Source organism: Pleurodeles waltl, chromosome 4_2 (genome assembly GCF_031143425.1).
Source record: "Pleurodeles waltl isolate 20211129_DDA chromosome 4_2, aPleWal1.hap1.20221129, whole genome shotgun sequence".
NCBI classification, from domain to species: domain Eukaryota; kingdom Metazoa; phylum Chordata; class Amphibia; order Caudata; family Salamandridae; genus Pleurodeles; species Pleurodeles waltl.
In genome coordinates this window covers 29,912,501-29,933,572 of record NC_090443.1, presented here as the reverse complement: position 1 = coordinate 29,933,572, position 21,072 = coordinate 29,912,501, and the positions used below count along the sequence as shown (strand labels likewise).

General features: G+C 46.8%; 1 protein-coding gene across 4 annotated transcripts in view; it reads right to left on the bottom strand.

Annotated features, from left to right (window-relative positions):
* KMT2D (lysine methyltransferase 2D) overlaps positions 1-21,072 on the bottom strand; it is a 1,162,185-nt gene that overhangs the window by 779,424 nt on the left and 361,689 nt on the right. For all 4 annotated transcript variants that reach the window (XM_069230486.1, XM_069230488.1, XM_069230487.1 and 1 more), the window contains exons 13-15: positions 6,886-6,996; positions 6,697-6,801; positions 6,351-6,532 (exon numbers count right to left, since the gene is read on the bottom strand). In XM_069230486.1, the coding sequence (XP_069086587.1) occupies positions 6,351-6,532; positions 6,697-6,801; positions 6,886-6,996 (398 nt within the window). The remainder of the gene's footprint in view (positions 1-6,350; positions 6,533-6,696; positions 6,802-6,885; positions 6,997-21,072) is intronic.

Sequence of the window (21,072 nt, the reverse complement as noted above, 5' to 3'; positions counted from 1 at the left end):
GTTAGCAGCAAGACGTCTTTTGGGAAATATGGAGGCGCTGGGTCTAAAGCAATTGGTGAAAGGCCCTACGCATGAACATGGCCATACTATCGACCTAGTGTTTAGTAACTTGACCTCCCTTACCACTAAACCCTCCATACCTCTGGCTTGGTCAGACCACTTCCTAGTCACAATCGATCTAGCCACCGGTACCAATGGGAATAGCCCCAAGCCTTCGGCTCTTTGGCACAAGCTCAGCATCATGGATTGGACTAGGGAAATGGAAAACAAACCTTTGGCCTTTGATAACATAAGCCTCAATGTAAAGACTTAATGATTGGATCACTGAGAGCTTGGACAGTCTTACCTTTAAGGGCTAAAAATGGCCCGCGCAGGAAAGACAGTACTCCGTGGTACACTTCCAATTTGTACCTTCAAGAAAAATTTTAAAAGGCTGGAAAGAAGGTGGAGAAAATCATATGCCTTAGAGGATACGGATAGTTATAGGAAAGCTATTGGAGTGTATCAGAAGGAGATAAAAATAGCTCAGAGCTCCTACTATGCTGACAGAATTAGAGAAGCTGCCAGCTCCCCTAAAGAGGTGTTTCAGGTGCTAAAAGAAATCCTTCAGGTCCCTGTTGAAGAGAATCCTATTAAAGCTTCTGCAGTATACAGCAACCAGTTAGCTAGTTTCTTCCAACATAAGATTTTGGACAGCTACTCTAACTTACCTAAGAATACCCCTTTAACAGAAGTGTGAACTTCGAGCACAAGGAAGGGTATAGCTACGATTGCCCAATTTACTCCCCTTCTTCAGGAGCAAGCAGACGTGTTGCTCAAGTCACTTAAGTCGGGATCTCCCTTGGACCCAGCCACCCCACAGATAATTGCGCGGGGCTGGACAGTGATTGGTCCAACCCTGAAGGACATGTTGAAAGCCTCAATATCCAGAGGTTTGGTTCCAGATCAATGGAAGCACGCTGTGATTAAACCACTATTAAAGAAGGCTTCCCTAGATATGGCAGATCTAAAGAACTACAGACCGATATCTCTACTACCGACACCGGCCAAAATTCTAGATAAACATTAATACCCAACTTTCCACCTTTCTAGAAACACACAACTGTCTCCATCCAACACAAACGGGCTTTAGATCCCGGCATAATACAGAAACTGTATTGATTGCAATTATGGAAGATGCAAGGAAAGCCATGGATCTTGGCCAGACGACTGCAGTCATACCTTTGGATCTGAGTGCAGCCTTTGACACTGTTGACCATCAAGTGCTGAGGATAAGGATGAGGAACACGGAATAGGGGGGCAAGCTCATGCATGGCTGACCTCCTTTCTGGAGGGTAGAACTTTCCAGGTCCTTGATCGATTTTTATTCAGATAAGCTCTTTTCCATCTGCAGTGTTCCCCAGGGCTCGTCGCTTACCCCCACGCTTTAATATATATATGGCTCCCCTGGCGGACTTAGTTGAATCTTTTGGCTTATCTATGGTATCTTATGCGGATGACACCCAATTGGTGGTATCCTTCACAGATAACACCAATACGGATGGCTCCTCATTGACCTCTTGTTTACAGACAGTTACAGGTTGGATGATGGATAGCAGATTTCAACTTAACGGTGACAAGACAGAACTTATGATCCTGGGATATGGCCCAGGCCCAAATAAGTCACTCACGTATCCTAGTGCTCTAGCTGACTTTCCATCCCCGAAGAAATGCATTAAGAGCTTAGGGATATGGCTGGATCTCGGGCTAACGTTGGATCAGCATGCCAAGCATATATCGGCTTATTGTTTTGGCATGCTGAGACTTCTGAGGAAGGAGTTTAAAATCCTTCCCTTTTTGGCAAAACGACTTATCATCCAAGCCACCATTCTTTTGAGACTTGACTATTGTAAAGGTATATTTCTTGGTTCGCCACTTTGTGATAAAGAAGCTGCAGCGGGTACAAAATGCAGCAGCATGCCTTCTGTTAGATATCCCTAGACATGTCTCGGCAAAACCAGCATTAGTCGCCAGTCGAACAGAGGATCACATTTAAAGCTTTATGCTGTATTCACAGGTCCCTACACAATTGTGGGCCACCGATCTTAAGAGCCCTCGCATCTTTTTATAGGCCGAATAGGACACTCAGATCAACCTTTTTAGCTTTGGCCTCCCTACCAAGAATTTAAAAAGTTAGATGGGGTGGGGCCACGATGTCCTATATGGGGGCCAAATTGTGGAATTCCCTTCCTCTTAGGCTCCGGCTTACAAGCCAGGAACTTAGCTTCCGTAAGGAACTCATAACTTGGCTGTTTTAGAATTGACGGTCTTTCATGTTAACCTTAATCTTCTTATCTGGTCCACTAGCCCTGGGAAGCCTCAGGGCAGCCATGCGCTTTACAAATTGCATAACAAAGCATAACAAACTCCTGATCGGTGTCTGCTGCCCTCCCCAGCTCCTCTGGCCGCTGCTGCCTCTGCCTCTTGCCTGGGACAAACAGAGTCTCCTGACTCAGTTCGAGGCCCTCCTCCACCCTTCGGCTCATCACTGAACCTCATCCCTGGTGGTCTAGTGGCGATCACAAGTATTTTCCTTTTCTTTTTTTCCTCAGTCGCTCTTTCACTCTTGCATTTTCTGCTTTTCTCTTCTATCATTTGCCTTTTCTACTGTTGCTTTCACTTTAGCATTTTCTGCCTTTTTTTTCCCATCACCCCGGGTTTTTTCCTAGTGCTTTTTCCATTCTCCCTCTTCCTCTGACCCCCATCTCCACTAAGCACTTTTCCCACCCTCCCGCCTCCAAGCGGACTGCCCCCTCCATCCCCTTCCTAATGGCGGCCGCAGCACGCGGAAAGGCAAGCCTGTCTACACCCATCTGTGCCAGGACCGCGCCCTGAGCTAGGAACCCTGGTGGGCTTTCGGTTGAGGCCCCCGCCCCGTCAATCGCCTTGAGACCCTCACGGGTGAGTAGCTGCGCTTTACAAGTATTACGTTAATTGATAATACCTACTGGCTGAGTAGACATTAAAACAATACCCTGGTAAACATGCATGGGTCTTAATGTCTGCAACAGACCAGCTTCAAAGCCTAATGCCATTTCAGTGGGCCTAGGAATGGCTGAATTGAATCCTAAGAGAAAATCTTTTATATTAATGTTATCATATTCATTTACAAACCCATTGTAAAGAAATGGCTCCCTGTTGCAGTTACCCCCCACTTTTTGCCTGATACTGATGCTGACTTGACTGAGAAGAGTGCTGGGACCCTGCTAACCAGGCCCCAGCACCAGTGTTCCTTCACCTAAAATGTACCATTGTATCCACAATTGGCACACCCTGGCATTCAGATAAGTCCCTTGTAACTGGTACTTCTAGTACCAAGGGCCCTGATGCCAAGGAAGGTCTCTAAGGGCTGCAGCATGTCTTATGCCACCCTAGAGACCCCTCACTCAGCACAGACACACTGCTTACAAGCCTGTGTGTGCTAGTGAGAACAAAATGAGTAAGTCGACATGGCACTCCCCTCAGGGTGCCATGCCAGCCTCTCACTGCCTATGCAGTATAGGTAAGACACCCCTCTAGCAGGCCTTACAGCCCTAAGGCAGGGTGCACTATACCATAGGTGAGGGTACCAGTGCATGAGCACTGTGCCCCTACAGTGTCTAAACAAAACCTTAGACATTGTAAGTGCAGGGTAGCTATAAGAGTATATGGTCTGGGAGTCTGTTTTACACGAACTCCACAGCACCATAATGGCTACACTGAAAACTGGGAAGTTTGGTATCAAACTTCTCAGCACAATAAATGCACACTGATGCCAGTGTACATTTTATTGCAAAATACACCCCAGAGGGCACCTTAGAGGTGCCCCCTGAAACTTAACCGACTGTCTGTGTAGGCTGACTAGTTCCAGCAGCCTGCCACACTAGAGACATGTTGCTGGCCCCATGGGGAGAGTGCCTTTGTCACTCTGAGGCCAGTAACAAAGCCTGCACTGGGTGGAGATGCTAACACCTCCCCCAGGGCAGGAGCTGTGACACCTGGCGGTGAGCCTCAAAGGCTCACCCCTTTGTCACAGCCCAGCAGGGCACTCCAGCTTAGTGGAGTTGCCCGCCCCCTCCGGCCACGGCCCCCACTTTTGGCGGCAAGGCTGGAGGGAACAAAGAAAGCAACAAGGAGGAGTCACTGGCCAGTCAGGACAGCCCCTAAGGTGTCCTGAGCTGAGGTGACTAACTTTTAGAAATCCTCCATCTTGCAGATGGAGGATTCCCCCAATAGGGTTAGGATTGTGACCCCCTCCCCTTGGGAGGAGGCACAAAGAGGGTGTACCCACCCTCAGGGCTAGTAGCCATTGGCTACTAACCCCCCAGACCTAAACATGCCCTTAAATTTAGTATTTAAGGGCTACCCTGAACCCTAGAAAATTAGATTCCTGCAACTACAAGAAGAAGGACTGCCTAGCTGAAAAACCCCTGCAGAGGAAGACCAGAAGACGACAACTGCCTTGGCTCCAGAAACTCACCGGCCTGTCTCCTGCCTTCCAAAGATCCTGCTCCAGCGACGCCTTCCAAAGGGACCAGCGACCTCGACATCCTCTGAGGACTGCCCCTGCTTCGAAAAGACAAGAAACTCCCGAGGACAGCGGACCTGCTCCAAGAAAGGCTGCAACTTTGTTTCCAGCAGCTTTGAAAGAACCCTGCAAGCTCCCCGCAAGAAGCGTGAGACTTGCAACACTGCACCCGGCGACCCCGACTCGGCTGGTGGAGATCCAACACCTCAGGAGGGACCCCAGGACTACTCTGATACTGTGAGTACCAAAACCTGTCCCCCCTGAGCCCCCACAGCGCCGCCTGCAGAGGGAATCCCGAGGCTTCCCCTGACCGCGACTCTTTGAATCCTAAGTCCCGACGCCTGGGAGAGACCCTGCACCCGCAGCCCCCAGGACCTGAAGGACCGGACTTTCACTGGAGAAGTGACCCCCCAGGAGTCCCTCTCCCTTGCCCAAGTGGAGGTTTCCCCGAGGAACCCCCCCCTTGCCTGCCTGCAGCGCTGAAGAGATCCCGAGATCTCTCATAGACTAACATTGCGAACCCGACGCCTGTTTCTACACTGCACCCGGCCGCCCCCGCGCTGCTGAGGGTGAAATTTCTGTGTGGGCTTGTGTCCCCCCCGGTGCCCTACAAAACCCCCCTGGTCTGCCCTCCGAAGACGTGGGTACTTACCTGCAAGCAGACCGGAACCGGGGCACCCCCTTCTCTCCATTCTAGCCTATGTGTTTTGGGCACCACTTTGAACTCTGCACCTGACCGGCCCTGAGCTGCTGGTGTGGTGACTTTGGGGTTGCTCTGAACCCCCAACGGTGGGCTACGTTGGACCAAGAACTGAACCCTGTAAGTGTCTTACTTACCTGGTAAAACTAACAAAAACTTACCTCCCCCAGGAACTGTGAAAATTGCACTAAGTGTCCACTTTTAAAGTAGCTATTTGTGAATAACTTGAAAAGTATACATGCAATTGAAATGATTCAAAGTTCCTAAAGTACTTACCTGCAATACCTTTCGAATGAGATATTACATGTAGAATTTGAACCTGTGGTTCTTAAAATAAACTAAGAAAATATATTTTTCATAACAAAACCTATTGGCTGGATTTGTCTCTGAGTGTGTGTACCTCATTTATTGTCTATGTGTATGTACAACACATGCTTAACACTACTCCTTGGATAAGCCTACTGCTCGACCACACTACCACAAAATAGAGCATTAGTATTATCTCTTTTTACCACTATTTTACCTCTAAGGGGAACCCTTGGACTCTGTGCATGCTATTCCTTACTTTGAAATAGCACATACAGAGCCAACTTCCTACACCCATTCTTTAGAAACATTATGCAAAGAGGTTCCATTGTGGGGTCAGGTGTGCATAGCTTAATAAATGAAGATGAATTTGCTGTTCTGTTAAAATCAGAGTGCAAAGATCAATCAAGAGAGATTAAATTAGCTAAGTTTACAGTTGGAAGCTGAAAACAGGATGTGAAAGGTTAACCTCACGGTGATAAAAAGGATCTGCAAAATGTAATTTACGATGCTTCAGAAAGCTCAAAGTTTCTGTCTCCAGTGGTGGCGAGAGCGCAATCAACTTTACATTGCTTTTAAAAGGTGCAAAACTTTATTTACAATGTGGTAAGACATGATTTATGGTTACATGTAATACTGAAAAACTGTATTCGGTGTAAGGTTTACATTCCTAGTATACTAGGCTGACAGTTGTATATTTTATGGAACGCTAAGGTTGCATCAAAACTGTGCAGTGATGCCTATGTACAATGCTATGGAGAAGCAGTAGAGTACTTATTGATTGCGAACTACTCTTACCATTTACACTTCCATCCCCCTTTCGGAACTGTGTGCAGAGGAGGGTCCAAGCAGTATGTGTGGTAACTTATATCGCAGTCGTCACAAAGTAGCAGCCGGGAGGGATCAGAGGCCTTGCCACACACTTCACAGACAATGCACTCCACGCAGCGCCAGCCTTTCAAGAGCATGACCTTTGTAATCTGCAAAAGAGCGTCCAAAATTTAAGGACACTGTAACAGAATGCAACACTGTACTTGCAGGGAACAAGAATTCTGGCAGAGTCAGCACAACTATAAAGGTGGCCAACAATGACTAAGCACAGAGTTTCCAAATGACTTGCACTGCCTTTAACAGCCTCACTTACCTTGCTATTGACACAGTAAGGATGATAACACTGTGAACACTGCGAGCAGGCCAACAGGTGTCCTTCAGTGCCACGTCCAAAACTTCCACAAACTACACACATGTCCTGTAGGAGAGGAAATGTTGCTCAATTCAGAAATGTGTCTAGGATAAATAATAAGACTATGATAAACAAACAAGCAACTCATACCTGCATCAAAACAAACTTGTCTGTGTTAGAGAAGAGAACCACTGTATTCTGCATTGTGTCATCTTCTTCATCCTCTTCCTCCTTACTGGGAGAGCTGTCAATATCTGCAAGCTAGAAAAGAGTACCAGGAAGAAAAACACAAGCAAAGAAAATATTTAGGCTCAAATGTCAGATGGAGAAGCAGCTGTAATCCATATGGTACGATGAAGGGTTGTTAGCCAGCCTTGTAGGAGGGAAACAAGGAAAACATGCAGGAAAAGTACACCATTGTAGGTCTATAGTAACTAGTACTGGGTAGAAAAGGAACAACAGCATGTATGAATACTACATGCTTTAGAAGTGACATTGCACTGATAAACACTGTTCTGACAGACGCCCTGTATACTAGAATGCGCATAAATTAGTACAGTCAAAGAGAAGAAAAGCACATGGAGAGGAAATACAGAACCTCCTCACATGAACAATAGCAGCCATAACCCGGCAAGTCTCAATTTAACAACATGTTAAGTGATTTTCCTGACATAAGGAAAGGAAACTGGACATGTGGTGGTGACCTTTTGGATACAGTTGTGAAACCCGGTATTTAGTGAACATTTAGGTACTGGTCCCCCGTCAATTATTCCTCTCCACCCAGCAATTTCCACTCCTAATGACAATGAGGCTAAATCTTCAAGATCAAATGGACTTTCGACATAATTCCCAACCACCCCCCACATCTTTACCAGGGCTGAAATCCTACACTGATCCGCCACTCTACTGCCTCAGAGCAGCTCAATTTTCCTCAGCTTGGACAGAGCTGCTCTGTAGGAAGTTGGCTCTGTATATACTATTTCAAAGTAAGAAATAGTGTGCACAGAGTCCAAGGGTTCCCCTTAGATGTAAGATAATGGCAAAAGTAGATAATTCTAATGCTCTATTTTGTGGTAGTGTGGTCGAGCAGTAGGCTTATCAGAGGGTAGTGTTAAGCATTTGTGATACCCACATAGGCAATAAATGAGGAACACACACTCAAAGGCTTACTCCAGGCCAATAGGTTTTTATGTAGAAAATGAAAATGTCACTTACCCAGTGTACATCTGTTCGTGGCATCAGTCGCAGTAGATTCGCATGTTCTGCAATAGCTCGCCATCTGGTGTTGGGCCGGAGTGTTACAAGTTGTTTTTCTTCGAAGAAGTCTTTCGAGTCACGGGACCGAGTGACTCCTCCTTTTGTCTCCATTGCGCATGGGCGTCGACTCCATCCTCGATTGTTTTTCCCCGCAGAGGGTGAGGTAGGAGTTGAATTGTAGTAATAGTGCCCATGCAATGGAGTGACTAAGTATGCACTTATTTAAGGTTGAGATGATACATATATAAATAATTGAAGGTAACTTCCAAACTGCTACAGGCTCCCGGGGAGGCGGGTGGGCACATGCGAATCTACTGCGACTGATGCCACGAACAGATGTACACTGGGTAAGTGACATTTTCAGTTCGATGGCATCTGTCGCTGTAGATACGCATGTTCTGCAATAGACTAGTAAGCAGTTATTTCCCCAAAAGCGGTGGATCAGCCTGTAGGAGTGGAAGTAGTCTGAAATAATGTCCTTAATACAGCTTGACCTACTGTGGCTTGTTGTGCGGATAACACGTCTACACAGTAGTGCTTGGTGAATGTGTGAGGCGTAGACCATGTGGCTGCCTTACATATTTCTTGCATTGGGATGTTTCCTAGAAAGGCCATGGTAGCACCTTTCTTTCTGGTTGAGTGTGCCCTTGGTGTAATGGGCAGCTGTCGTTTAGCTTTAAGGTAGCAGATTTGGATGCATTTAACTATCCATCTGGCTATACCTTGTTTTGAAATTGGGTTTCCTGCATGAGGTTTTTGAAATGCAATAAAGAGTTGTTTAGTCTTTCTGATGTTCTTTGTTCTGTCAATGTAATACATTAATGCTCTTTTGACATCTAATGTATGTAGTGCCCTTTCAGCTACGGTATCTGGCTGTGGAAAGAACACTGGAAGTTCCACTGTTTGATTTAGATGGAACGGTGAAATAACCTTTGGCAAAAATTTAGGATTGGTCCTTAGGACGACTTTATTTTTGTGTAGTTGTATAAAAGGTTCCTGTATAGTAAACGCCTGAATCTCGCTTACTCTTCTCAGGGAAGTAATGGCGATGAGAAATGCCACCTTCCAGGTTAGGAACTGTATGTCGCAGGAGTGCATGGGTTCAAAAGGTGGACCCATAAGTCTAGTTAGGACAACATTTAGGTTCCATGAAGGAACAGGTAGTGTTCTTGGTGGTATAATTCTCCTAAGGCCCTCCATGAATGCTTTAATGACTGGTATTTTATATAGGGAAGTTGAATAGGTAGTCTGCAGGTATGCAGATATTGCTGCAAGGTGAATCTTAATGGAAGAGAAAGCTAGGTTAGATTTTTGTAAGTGAAGCAAGTAACCCACTACATGTTCTGGAGTTGTGTGTAATGGTTGTATTTGATTAATATGGCAGTAGCAAACAAACCTCTTCCATTTACTTGCATAGCAGTGCCTGGTGGATGGCCTTTTTGCTTGTTTTATGACTTCCATACATTCTTGGGTAAGTTGTAAGTGCCCGAATTCTAGGATTTCAGGAGCCAGATTGCTAGATTCAGCGATGCTGGATCTGGGTGTCTGATCTTTTGGTTGTGCTGTGTCAACAGATCTGGCCTGTTGGGCAATTTGATGCAGGGTACCACTGATAGGTCTAGCAGCGTTGTGTACCAGGGTTGCCTTGCCCAAGTTGGTGCTATCAATATGAGTTTGAGTTTGCTTTGACTGAGTTTGTTTACCAGGTAAGGAAGGAGAGGGAGAGGAGGAAAAGCGTAAGCAAATATCCCTGACCAGTTCATCCATAGGGCATTGCCTTGGGATTGTTTGTGTGGGTATCTGGATGCGAAGTTTTGGCATTTTGCGTTCTCCCTTGTCGCAAACAAGTCTATCTGAGGTGTTCCCCAGAGTTTGAAATAAGTGTTCAGTATTTGGGGGTGAATTTCCCATTCGTGGACCTGTTGGTGATCTCGAGAGAGATTGTCTGCGAGTTGATTTTGTATCCCTGGTATAAACTGTGCAATTAGGCGAATTTGGTTGTGAATTGCCCAATGCCAAATTTTTTGTGCTAACATGCTTAACTGCGTGGAGTGCGTTCCTCCCTGCTTGTTTAGATAATACATTGTTGTCATGTTGTCTGTTTTGACGAGAATGTATTTGTGAACTATTATTGGTTGGAAAGCTTTTAGTGCTTGAAAAACTGCAAGAAGTTCTAGGTGATTGATATGCAGTTTTGTTTGATGTACGTTCCATTGTCCTTGTATGCTGTGTTGATCGAGGTGTGCTCCCCACCCTGTCATGGAAGCATCTGTTATTACGTATTGTGGCACTGGGTCTTGAAAAGGCCGCCCCTTGTTTAAATTTATGTTGTTCCACCACAGAAGCGAGAGGTAAGTTTGGCGGTCTATTAACACCAGATCTAGAAGGTGACCCTGTGCTTGAGACCACTGTGATGCTAGGCATTGTTGTAAGGGCCTCATGTGCAGTCTTGCGTTTGGGACAATGGCTATGCATGATGACATCATGCCTAGGAGTTGTAATACCATCTTTGCTTGTATCTTTTGTGTTGGATACATGCGTTGTATGATGGTGTTGAAATTTTGAATTCTTTGTGGACTTGGAGTGGCTACTCCTTTTGATGTGTCTATTATGGCTCCCAGGTATTGTTGTACCTTGCGTGGCCGAATCTTGGATTTTGTGAAATTGACGGTGAACCCTAGTTTGAAGAGGGTTTGTATGATATGATTTGTGTGATTTGAGCACTCTATTAACGAATGGGCCTTGATTAGCCAGTCGTCTAGATATGGGAACACATGTATTTGCTGCCTTCTGATGTGTGCAGCGACTACCGCTAGACATTTGGTAAAGACTCTTGGTGCGGTTGTTAATCCGAAAGGCAGTACCTTGAATTGGTAATGTATTCCTTTGAATACAAACCTTAGGTATTTCCTGTGCGATGGGTGAATTGGTATATGGAAGTAAGCATCCTTGAGGTCTAAAGTTGCCATGTAGTCGTGCAGCTTTAGCAATGGCAATACTTCTTGTAGTGTGACCATGTGGAAGTGGTCTGATTTGATGAAAGTGTTGACTACTCTGAGGTCTAGGATTGGTCTCAGTGTTTTGTCCTTCTTTGGTATCAGAAAGTACAGTGAGTAAACTCCTGTGTTTATTTGTGTGTTTGGCACTAATTCGATTGCATTCTTTTGCAATAGTGCCTGCACTTCTATCTCTAGGAGATTGGAATGGTGTGTTGTTAAATTTTGTGCTTTTGGTGGTATGTTTGGAGGGAACTGTAGAAATTCTATGCAGTAACCATGTTGGATAATTGCTAGAACCCAAGTGTCTGTAGTGATTTTCTCCCATGCTCTGTAATAATGACCTATTCGTCCCCCCACTGGTGTTGTGTGGAGGGGGTGAGTGACATGTGAGTCACTGTTTAGTAGTAGGGGTTTTGGGGCTTTGGAATCTTCCTCTATTTCTAGGGAATTGCCCTCCTCTATATTGTCCCCGAAAACCTCCTCTATACTGTCCTTGGTAACTGGACGGTGTGGCTTGTGAGGTGCTGGCTTGTGTGCTTTGACCCCGAAACCCCCCTCGAAAGGGCGTTTTACGGAATGAGCTGTAATTCCCTCTGCTCTGCGGGGAGTAGAGTGCGCCCATGGCTTTGGCAGTGTCCGTATCTTTTTTGAGTTTCTCAATCGCTGTGTCCACTTCTGGACCGAACAGTTCTTTTTCATTAAAAGGCATATTGAGAACTGCTTGTTGAATCTCTGGTTTAAATCCAGACGTTCGGAGCCATGCATGCCTTCTGATAGTTACAGATGTATTAATTGTCCGTGCAGCTGTATCTGCAGCGTCCATGGAGGAGCGGATCTGGTTGTTGGAGATGGCCTGTCCCTCCTCAACCACTTGTTTTGCCCTATTTTGGAAGTCTTTGGGCAGATGTTCAATGAGATGTTGCATCTCGTCCCAGTGGGCTCTGTCATAGCGCGCAAGTAGTGCCTGGGAGTTCGCGATGCGCCACTGGTTTGCAGCTTGTGCTGCGACTCTTTTACCAGCTGCATCAAACTTGCGGCTTTCTTTATCTGGGGGTGGTGCATCTCCAGATGTGTGAGAGTTGGCCCTTTTCCTAGCTGCTCCTACAACAACAGAGTCTGGTGGCAGCTGTGTTGTGATGAAAGCCGGGTCTGTAGGAGGCGGCTTATACTTTTTTTCCACCCTTGGTGTGATTGCCCTACTTTTGACCGGGTCCTTAAATATGTCTTTTGCGTGCCGGAGCATACCAGGGAGCATAGGCAGGCTTTGGTAGGAGCTGTGGGTGGAGGAGAGTGTGTTGAACAGGAAATCATCCTCGACCTGTTCTGAGTGGAGGCTTACGTTGTGAAATTGTGCTGCTCTAGCCACCACCTGAGAGTACGCGGTGCTGTCTTCTGGTGGAGATGGTTTTGTAGGGTATGCCTCTGGGCTGTTATCTGACACTGGGGTGTCGTATAGGTCCCATGCGTCCTGGTCTTGGTCACCCTGGCTCATGGTGGTGTGAGCTGGGGAGTGTGATGGCGTTTGTGCTGGTGAAACGTTAATCACGGGCGGAGGAGAGGGTGGTGGTGTAACTCTTTTCACCACTTTTGGTTGTGGTGCTTGTTCCGTCTGGAACTCCAACCTTCTCTTTCTCCTAATGGGGGGGAAGGGTGCTTATTTTTCCTGTCCCCTGCTGAATGAAGATACGCTTTTGCGTATGGTCCGCATCAGTTGCTTGTAGCTCTTCCTCAAACCTATGCTTCTGCATTTGGGAGGTCAGCGAGTGCTCTTCTGTATAAGAGCCTGAAGCTGGGTCGCTTGCAGTTTGTTTCGGCGTCGAAACTGTGTCTGCGTGTTTTTTCGGCTCCGAGGTGACTTTTTTCCTTTTCGGGGCCGAAACCTCTCGGCGTCGATCTGTTTCGGTGCCGCTGTCTCGGCGTCGAGCCGTGTCCACACCGGCATCTCGGTGTCGAGGCTTGTCTCCAGCACTTTCTCGGTCCCGAGAAGGCTGCGTGCCGGTGTCTGGACCGGAGTCGGACGATCTCGGCACTGTTTGGGCCTTTTTCGGTGCCGACGGTCGGTCACCGATTTTATGGGTTGAGCCATGGCCTGGTGGCAGTGGCGTCCCCTGGGCCTTGTAAATGTTTCTTTGTGTGGTTTTCGACGTCTTACTCACGGTTTGTGTATCGTCGAATCCTTCGGAGTCTGAGTCTTGGATCGAGAAGGTACCTTCCTCTTCCTGTTCCTCGAACTCCCGTCGGGCTGTCGGTGCGGACGCCATTTGAAGTCTTCTGGCTCGACGGTCTCGGAGTGTTTTTCGGGACCGGAACGCACGACAGGCCTCGCAGGTGTCTTCGCTGTGCTCAGGTGACAGGCACAGGTTGCAGACCAAGTGTTGGTCTGTGTAGGGGTATTTATTGTGGCATTTGGGGCAGAAACGGAACGGGGTCCGTTCCATCGGCGTTCTTCAGCACGCGGTCGGGCCGACCAGGCCCCGACGGAGGATCGAAAAATTACCCCGAAGGGCACCGGAGCTCTTCGATCTTCGATGCGGTGTTGAATGTAAGTATGCCGATCCCGAACGCAACAATACCGACGAAAATCTTCCGAAATTAACTATTTTTTCTGTTCCGAAACTCGGAGCGACAGGAACACGTCCGAACCCGATGGCGGAAAAAAAACAATCGAGGATGGAGTCGACGCCCATGCGCAATGGAGACAAAAGGAGGAGTCACTCGGTCCCGTGACTCGAAAGACTTCTTCGAAGAAAAACAACTTGTAACACTCCGGCCCAACACCAGATGGCGAGCTATTGCAGAACATGCGTATCTACAGCGACAGATGCCATCGAACATATATTTTCTTAGTTTCTTTTAAGAACCACAGGTTCCACATTTACAGTAAACACTTTAAGTGTAAGGTACTTCACTTAGATACTTTAGGAACTTTGAATGAAAACAATATCATGTAGTCTTTGAAAAAATGGCAATAAGCTATTTTCAAAGTGGACACTGTGCAAAAATCAACAGTTCCTGGGGGAGGTAAGTAAAGGTTAGATTAGGAGGTAAGTAAAACACTTACAAGTCTCCGTCCTAGGGCATAGGCAGCCCACCGTTGGGGGGTTCAAAGCAACCCCAAAGTTAGCACACCAGCAGCTCAGGGCCAGTCAGGTGCAGACCAGGGTTTTTTTGAAGAGCACTGAGGGGGGACATAAGTAGGCACACAAAACACACCCTCAGCGGCACAGGGGCGGTCGGGTGCAGTGTGCAAAGCAGGCGTCCGGTTTTGTAAAGGTTTCAATGGAGGGACCCAGGGGTCACTCTAGTGGTGCAGGCAGGCACAGGGGGGGCTTCTTGGGACAGTCACCACCTGGGCAAGGCAGAGGGTCGCCTGGCGGTCACTCCTGCTTCGAAGTTCGGTTCCTTCAGGTCCTTGGGGCTGCCGGTGCAGTGTTGGTTCCAGGCATCTGGTCCCTTGTTACAGGCAGTCGCGGTCAGAGGGAGCCCCTGGATTCTCTCTGCAGGCGTCGCTGTGGGGGCCCAGGGGGGGTAATCTCTGGTTACTCACAGACTCGCAGTCGCCAGGGAGTCCTCCCTGCGTTGTTTGTTTTCTGCAGGTCGAGCGAGGGCGTCGGGTGCAGAGTGTAGCGTCTCACGCTTCTGGCGGGAAACGTGAAGTCTTTGGAAGTTGCTTCTTTGTTGCAAAGAAGTAGCTGGTTTTGAACAGGGCCACTGTTCACGGGAGTTTTGTTGGTCCTGTAGTCCAGGGAAGTCCTCTGAGGCTTCAGAGGTCGCTGGTCCCTGTCGGATGAGTCGCTGGAGCAGGTTTTCAAAGTTGGAGACAGGCCTGTAGGGCTGGGGCCAAAGCAGTTGTCGGCTTCCTCCTTCTCTGCAGGCTTGAAGGTCTTCAGTCCTTATTTCTTCAGGTTGCAGGAATCTGATTTCCTGGGATCTTGGGAGCCCCTAGATACTGAAATTAGGGTGTGTTTAGGCCTGGGAGGGCAGTAGCCAATGGCTACTGTCCTTGAGGGTGGCTACACCCTCTTTGTGCCTCCTCCCTGTGGAGGACAATCCTCCAAACTCAAGATGGAGGATTTCTCAAGGCAGGGGTCACCTCAGCTCAGGACACCTTTGGGGCTGTCCTGACTGGTGGGTGACGACTCCTTGTTTTTCTCATTATCTCCTCCAGCCTTGCCGCCAAAATTGGGGGCAGTGGCCGGAGGGGCGGGCATCTCCACTAGCTGGGATGCCCTAGGGCGCTGTAACAAAAGGGGTGAGCCTTTGAGGCTCACCGCCAGGTGTTACAGTTCCTGCGGGGAGGTGAGAAGCACCTCCACCCAGTACAGGCTTTGTTACTGGCCACAGAGTGGCAAAACCACTCTCCCCATGTGGCCAGCAACATGTCTGGTGTGTGGCAGGCTGGTAGAAACTGGTCAGCCTACACTAGAAGTCGGGTAGGTATTCAGGGGGCATCTCTAAGATGCCCTCTGGGTGTATGTTACAATAAATTGCACACCGGCATCAGTGTGCATTTATTGTGCTGACAAGTTTGATACCAAACTTCCCAGTTTTCAGTGTAACCATTATGGAACTGTGGAGTTTGTGTTTGACAAACTCCCAGACCATATACTCTTATGGCTACCCTGCACTTACAATGTCTAAGGTTTTGCTTAGACACTGTAGGGGCATAGTGCTCATGCACATATGACCTCACCTGTGGTATAGTGCACCCTGCCTTAGGGCTGTAAGGCCTGCTAGAGGGGTGACTTACCTATGCCACAGGCAGTGTGAGATTAACATGGCAGTTTGAGGGAAGTGCCATGTCGACTTAGTCATTTTCTCCCCACCAGCACACACGAGCTGTGAGGCAGTGTGCATGTGCTGAGTGAGGGGTCCCCAGGATGGCATAAGACATACTGCTGTCCTTAGAGACCTTCCCTGGCATCAGGGCCCTTGGTACCAGGGGTACCAGTTGCAAGGGACTTACCCGAGTGCCAGGGTTGTGCCAATTGTGGGGACAAAGGTACAGTTTAGAGAAAGAACACTGGTGCTGGGGCCTGGTTAGCAGGGTCCCAGCACACTTCCAAATCGTAACTTAGCATCAGCAAAGGCAAAAATTTAGGAGGTAACCATGCCAAGGAGGCATTTCCTTACATGCTCTCTTTACCTGAGCTCAAGTAAATGCCAGGTCACTGTAAAAGCTATTGCTGCACAGCCAATGGCAGATAAACCTTGAATCAAGGTTCAGTTTCAATCACAGTTCGATAAATGAATAGCACGATGGCAAAGATAACGATACAGAGCATCATATCTGATTACTGGATACTAACTAAGAGTTGGGCAATGATATTCACACCCCTCTCAACCCCATACTAAAAAATGTACAATTGTTGTACAACCCCAACCGAAAGCACCTGGTGACCACTCTTCACCCCTCCTCCCTTCCCAATTTCACTTTACATCAGGAGATTAATACAGGAAGTAAGGAAGAGGTGCCTCAGATGGAAGATATGTTGCCAAATGGTCAAGCAGTAGAGAATGCTGTTTGTGATTTAGGCAGCTGTGCCAAGAGCCTGGTATGGTGTGAGTGTGTTGAATGAGTACTGGCAGTGAAGGAAAATGCTAGAGGAGACAGCACGCTAATACAGTGCACTAAATTACAAGTAAAACCTATGCAAAATAGAGATCAAAAATTGAGATTATTTAACAATCAATGAGCTAGGTCACGAAGTATTAAGGCTGTTTGGCCATTTCCAGTCTGCCATATAGAGGGAAAAATGTCAGGAAAAAATGTACATCTGTTATGTGAGGGCAAGTAGTTACTTATCTATAATTCTAGTTCTGTCTTTGGTATTCTCTTTGAATCCCTAAAAAAGTATGTCCACCAGAACACTCATGAAACAAGCCATGAATAGCAGAAAAAACGCATATGAGTGTAAAGAAATACCTTTTTTTGTGTTGTCACCCCCAAGTTTTACTGGTGCTGCTGGTTTTTTCGACTCTCTCTTTCGACCTGCTAATCAGACATCAGTAGCCTGACCCTAAAGTGTCTAACTGGCTGTACCCAATTAGAATAGCTTAGTTACATGTAAGTCCTTATATATCATACCCAGAGCATGTAATTTAGAGGGGTACTCCAGGGTTTGCAGCACTGGCTGTACCACCCCGAGGTCCCCCAAGTAAAAGGAGTCCCTCAGTCTCCTACTACAGACTAGCAGAGCAGCTGTGCACTGCTATCCTGACTGCCTTTAAAAACAATGGCAAAGCCATTACTTCCCATGTACATCTGTTTAAATCACCCCCATGACAGGCCTACCAAGGCCTAAGGCAGGATTCAACAGATGACATAGGCGGACATGTATTTTACACGCCATGACACTAAATACACAAAACCACAGTTTATTGGGGAAAGACTTGGTCGCCCAACAGACAAGTACAGGATTACATGCTGACCCATCAACTGTGCTAACTCCTGAATGGTGCAATCAAAGGAGGCACTTAAAGGTATTTAACAAATCGTTACACAATCCCCAAATTGTATCTCAAGTCAAATTAATGTAACTAGTTGCAGTGTGCAGCTTTTACAAAGCTGCCACATTGTTGCCTTTAAAATGCCTGTGCCTTCCCAGGCACACATGGAGCCTGTTCCACAAGACAGTTTCTGCCCTCCTGGAGAGACGGGTCATCAACTCTCAGGAAGGAGAACAATGAGTGATTACAGGGCAGAAACGTGTTACCTCCCCCATCTGCTGGAGGGCACGTCGGTGTCAGCCCCGAAAAGCAGGCTTCAAAGGAGAAGACGCCTTTGAAAGGAAATTGTGACATACTAGGGAGGAGGGATACCCCACAGTTTAGACAGACAGGCAGACAAGGGGGAGCAGAGAAGGAAACCAGTTGTCAAACTGATTTCCCCAGGGGTGTGTAGCCCTGAGACAGCCACTCCCAATGGGTGGGCTAGGGAGGTCTGAACACCCAGTCTTACCATCTTGGGCAGGGGGCAGAAAGGTGTATCCTGTGGTAGCCAGATGACACACTCCACAGGAAGTGGTCCCCACGTGGGAGGGGATCTAGTAGCCCATTGGCTATCAACCGTATCCTGTCCTGAGGGCATTTTCCGAGCATACAAGGGGGCACCCAGACCTCAGATCTCTATTGACTGGAAGATGGGCTGAAGGAAGACTGCCTGCTTACCCGAGGAACCAGCAAAAAAGAGTCTGCACTGTTGAGGTCTGCACCTGCTGCACCTGGTGGCTAGCAAAGAGAGGGACTATGCCTGCCATGTCCTGCTAAAAAAGAAGCTGTATCCAGAGCCCAGCCAAGCCAAGAGACACCAAGAGCCAGTCAATTGGCAGTCTGTCCGCAGTGCAGGGACACAACAGCTGAAGAAACCTGCTGGGGCAAATTGGTAGCTTAGTCTTCAAGCTGCTACTACCACCGCCAGGCAGCAACAGAGAAAAAGTCTCAACACAGAGTTGCATCAGAGTTCGCTGAGCTGTTGGAACGCTGCTCAGCTCCTCAGAAGGAGTGTTCAACCCAGAAAGGACTGGCCTGTGACTGCGACACTGGCTGACTAGTCGTCCAGTGGCAACTGCACTTTGGACAGGCAGAAAAGGACTTTGTGGGATGTCGACCCTGCAACCATTTACCCCCATCTTTGTGGACTGCGTCACATCCACAAAATCCTTAGATAATCTTCAGCATCCATCAGGACAACTCCATAGGAATCCATTGCTATGCAGATAAACTGTATGGAACTACACGAGGACTGCTTCTTCTATGGAGTTAACTGTTTCTAAGAAAACTGTTTGTTCCCCTCACTAGCTTTCTAACAGGTGTGGTCAACCCAAGTACTTCTGCCAAACCGCTTTGATACTTATCCAAGTTTTCTGTGCAAAAGTGTTTAAGTGTCAAATTCATTGAATTTGCCAAGGCTTGTTCGCGGTTGAGTTAATATGCTTTTATTAATTACTTGTAAAACCCATATCTCCAGATTCCTCCGGTGGGTCTTTTTCATTCTAGTATCTAAATTCTTAAAAATAAATTAGTTTATTTTTTATAAATTGGTGTCAGTTTTCTTGATTGTCATGTCAACTTCTTTAATTGTTTTGGTGCTGTTTAAACTGCTTTACGTTCCATCTGTGTCAGCCTTGCTGCTAAGTGCCACAGCTACCCAGAGCTGAGCTGAGGATTTGACAGACTATACTTATCGGACTTTACACAGTGAGGCTTCACAACCACACCACAAAATACATCCATTTCCTCACAAAGACATTTGCTTTAACAATAGTCTGAATTCTCAATACCGAACAGAACAATAAAGTTGTATCAGCACAGTCATTTCCAAAAGCTTCATGTATTCCCGACCAGGCAATGCAGAGTCAGTGAGGTAGATCTTTTTTATAAGAAAGACACAGAGAGTAATCAGTACACTTACATTTCCCAATTATGGGTTTGGACAAAGGCAAGATGGGGAGGGTGGTTGGAGGGCTGTTTATGGGTTCAGCGAAAATATGCAGTACTTAAATGCTTACATCTAAACAGCTTTCACCTGCTTTGTCACAAGCTTTCCTTAGAATTATAATAGCACAAAAGAATTGCAAACTAAGCAATACCCTGTCACATAAAGAGGGGTCTTAAGGGATAAACAGAACTGATCAGTTACCATTAAAACCCTGGTTATGCAGTTTGAAGTGCTTTTAGATTGACTGGTTACGAACTACTCTGCAATCTAGTGGTTGGGTCTATAAACTTGTCCTCAAACATTTTTTGGGTGTTAATCACAGGAGTTTGGATGATAATGAAAATGTCACTTACCCAGTGTACATCTGTTCGTGGCATCAGTCGCAGTAGATTCGCATGTTCTGCAATAGCTCGCCATCTGGTGTTGGGCCGGAGTGTTACAAGTTGTTTTTCTTCGAAGAAGTCTTTCGAGTCACGGGACCGAGTGACTCCTCCTTTTGTCTCCATTGCGCATGGGCGTCGACTCCATCTTCGATTGTTTTTCCCCGCAGAGGGTGAGGTAGGAGTTGAATTGTAGTAATAGTGCCCATGCAATGGAGTGACTAAGTATGCACCTATTTAAGGTTGAGATGATACATATATAAATAATTGAAGGTAACTTCCAAACTGCTACAGGCTCCCGGGGAGGCGGGTGGGCACATGCGAATCTACTGCGACTGATGCCACGAACAGATGTACACTGGGTAAGTGACATTTTCAGTTCGATGGCATCTGTCGCTGTAGATACGCATGTTCTGCAATAGACTAGTAAGCAGTTATTTCCCCAAAAGCGGTGGATCAGCCTGTAGGAGTGGAAGTAGTCTGAAATAATGTCCTTAATACAGCTTGACCTACTGTGGCTTGTTGTGCGGATAACACGTCTACACAGTAGTGCTTGGTGAATGTGTGAGGCGTAGACCATGTGGCTGCCTTACATATTTCTTGCATTGGGATGTTTCCTAGAAAGGCCATGGTAGCACCTTTCTTTCTGGTTGAGTGTGCCCTTGGTGTAATGGGCAGCTGTCGTTTAGCTTTAAGGTAGCAGATTTGGATGCATTTAACTATCCATCTGGCTATACCTTGTTTTGAAATTGGGTTTCCTGCATGAGGTTTTTGAAATGCAATAAAGAGTTGTTTAGTCTTTCTGATGTTCTTTGTTCTGTCAATGTAATACATTAATGCTCTTTTGACATCTAATGTATGTAGTGCCCTTTCAGCTACGGTATCTGGCTGTGGAAAGAACACTGGAAGTTCCACTGTTTGATTTAGATGGAACGGTGAAATAACCTTTGGCAAAAATTTAGGATTGGTCCTTAGGACGACTTTATTTTTGTGTAGTTGTATAAAAGGTTCCTGTATAGTAAACGCCTGAATCTCGCTTACTCTTCTCAGGGAAGTAATGGCGATGAGAAATGCCACCTTCCAGGTTAGGAACTGTATGTCGCAGGAGTGCATGGGTTCAAAAGGTGGACCCATAAGTCTAGTTAGGACAACATTTAGGTTCCATGAAGGAACAGGTAGTGTTCTTGGTGGTATAATTCTCCTAAGGCCCTCCATGAATGCTTTAATGACTGGTATTTTATATAGGGAAGTTGAATAGGTA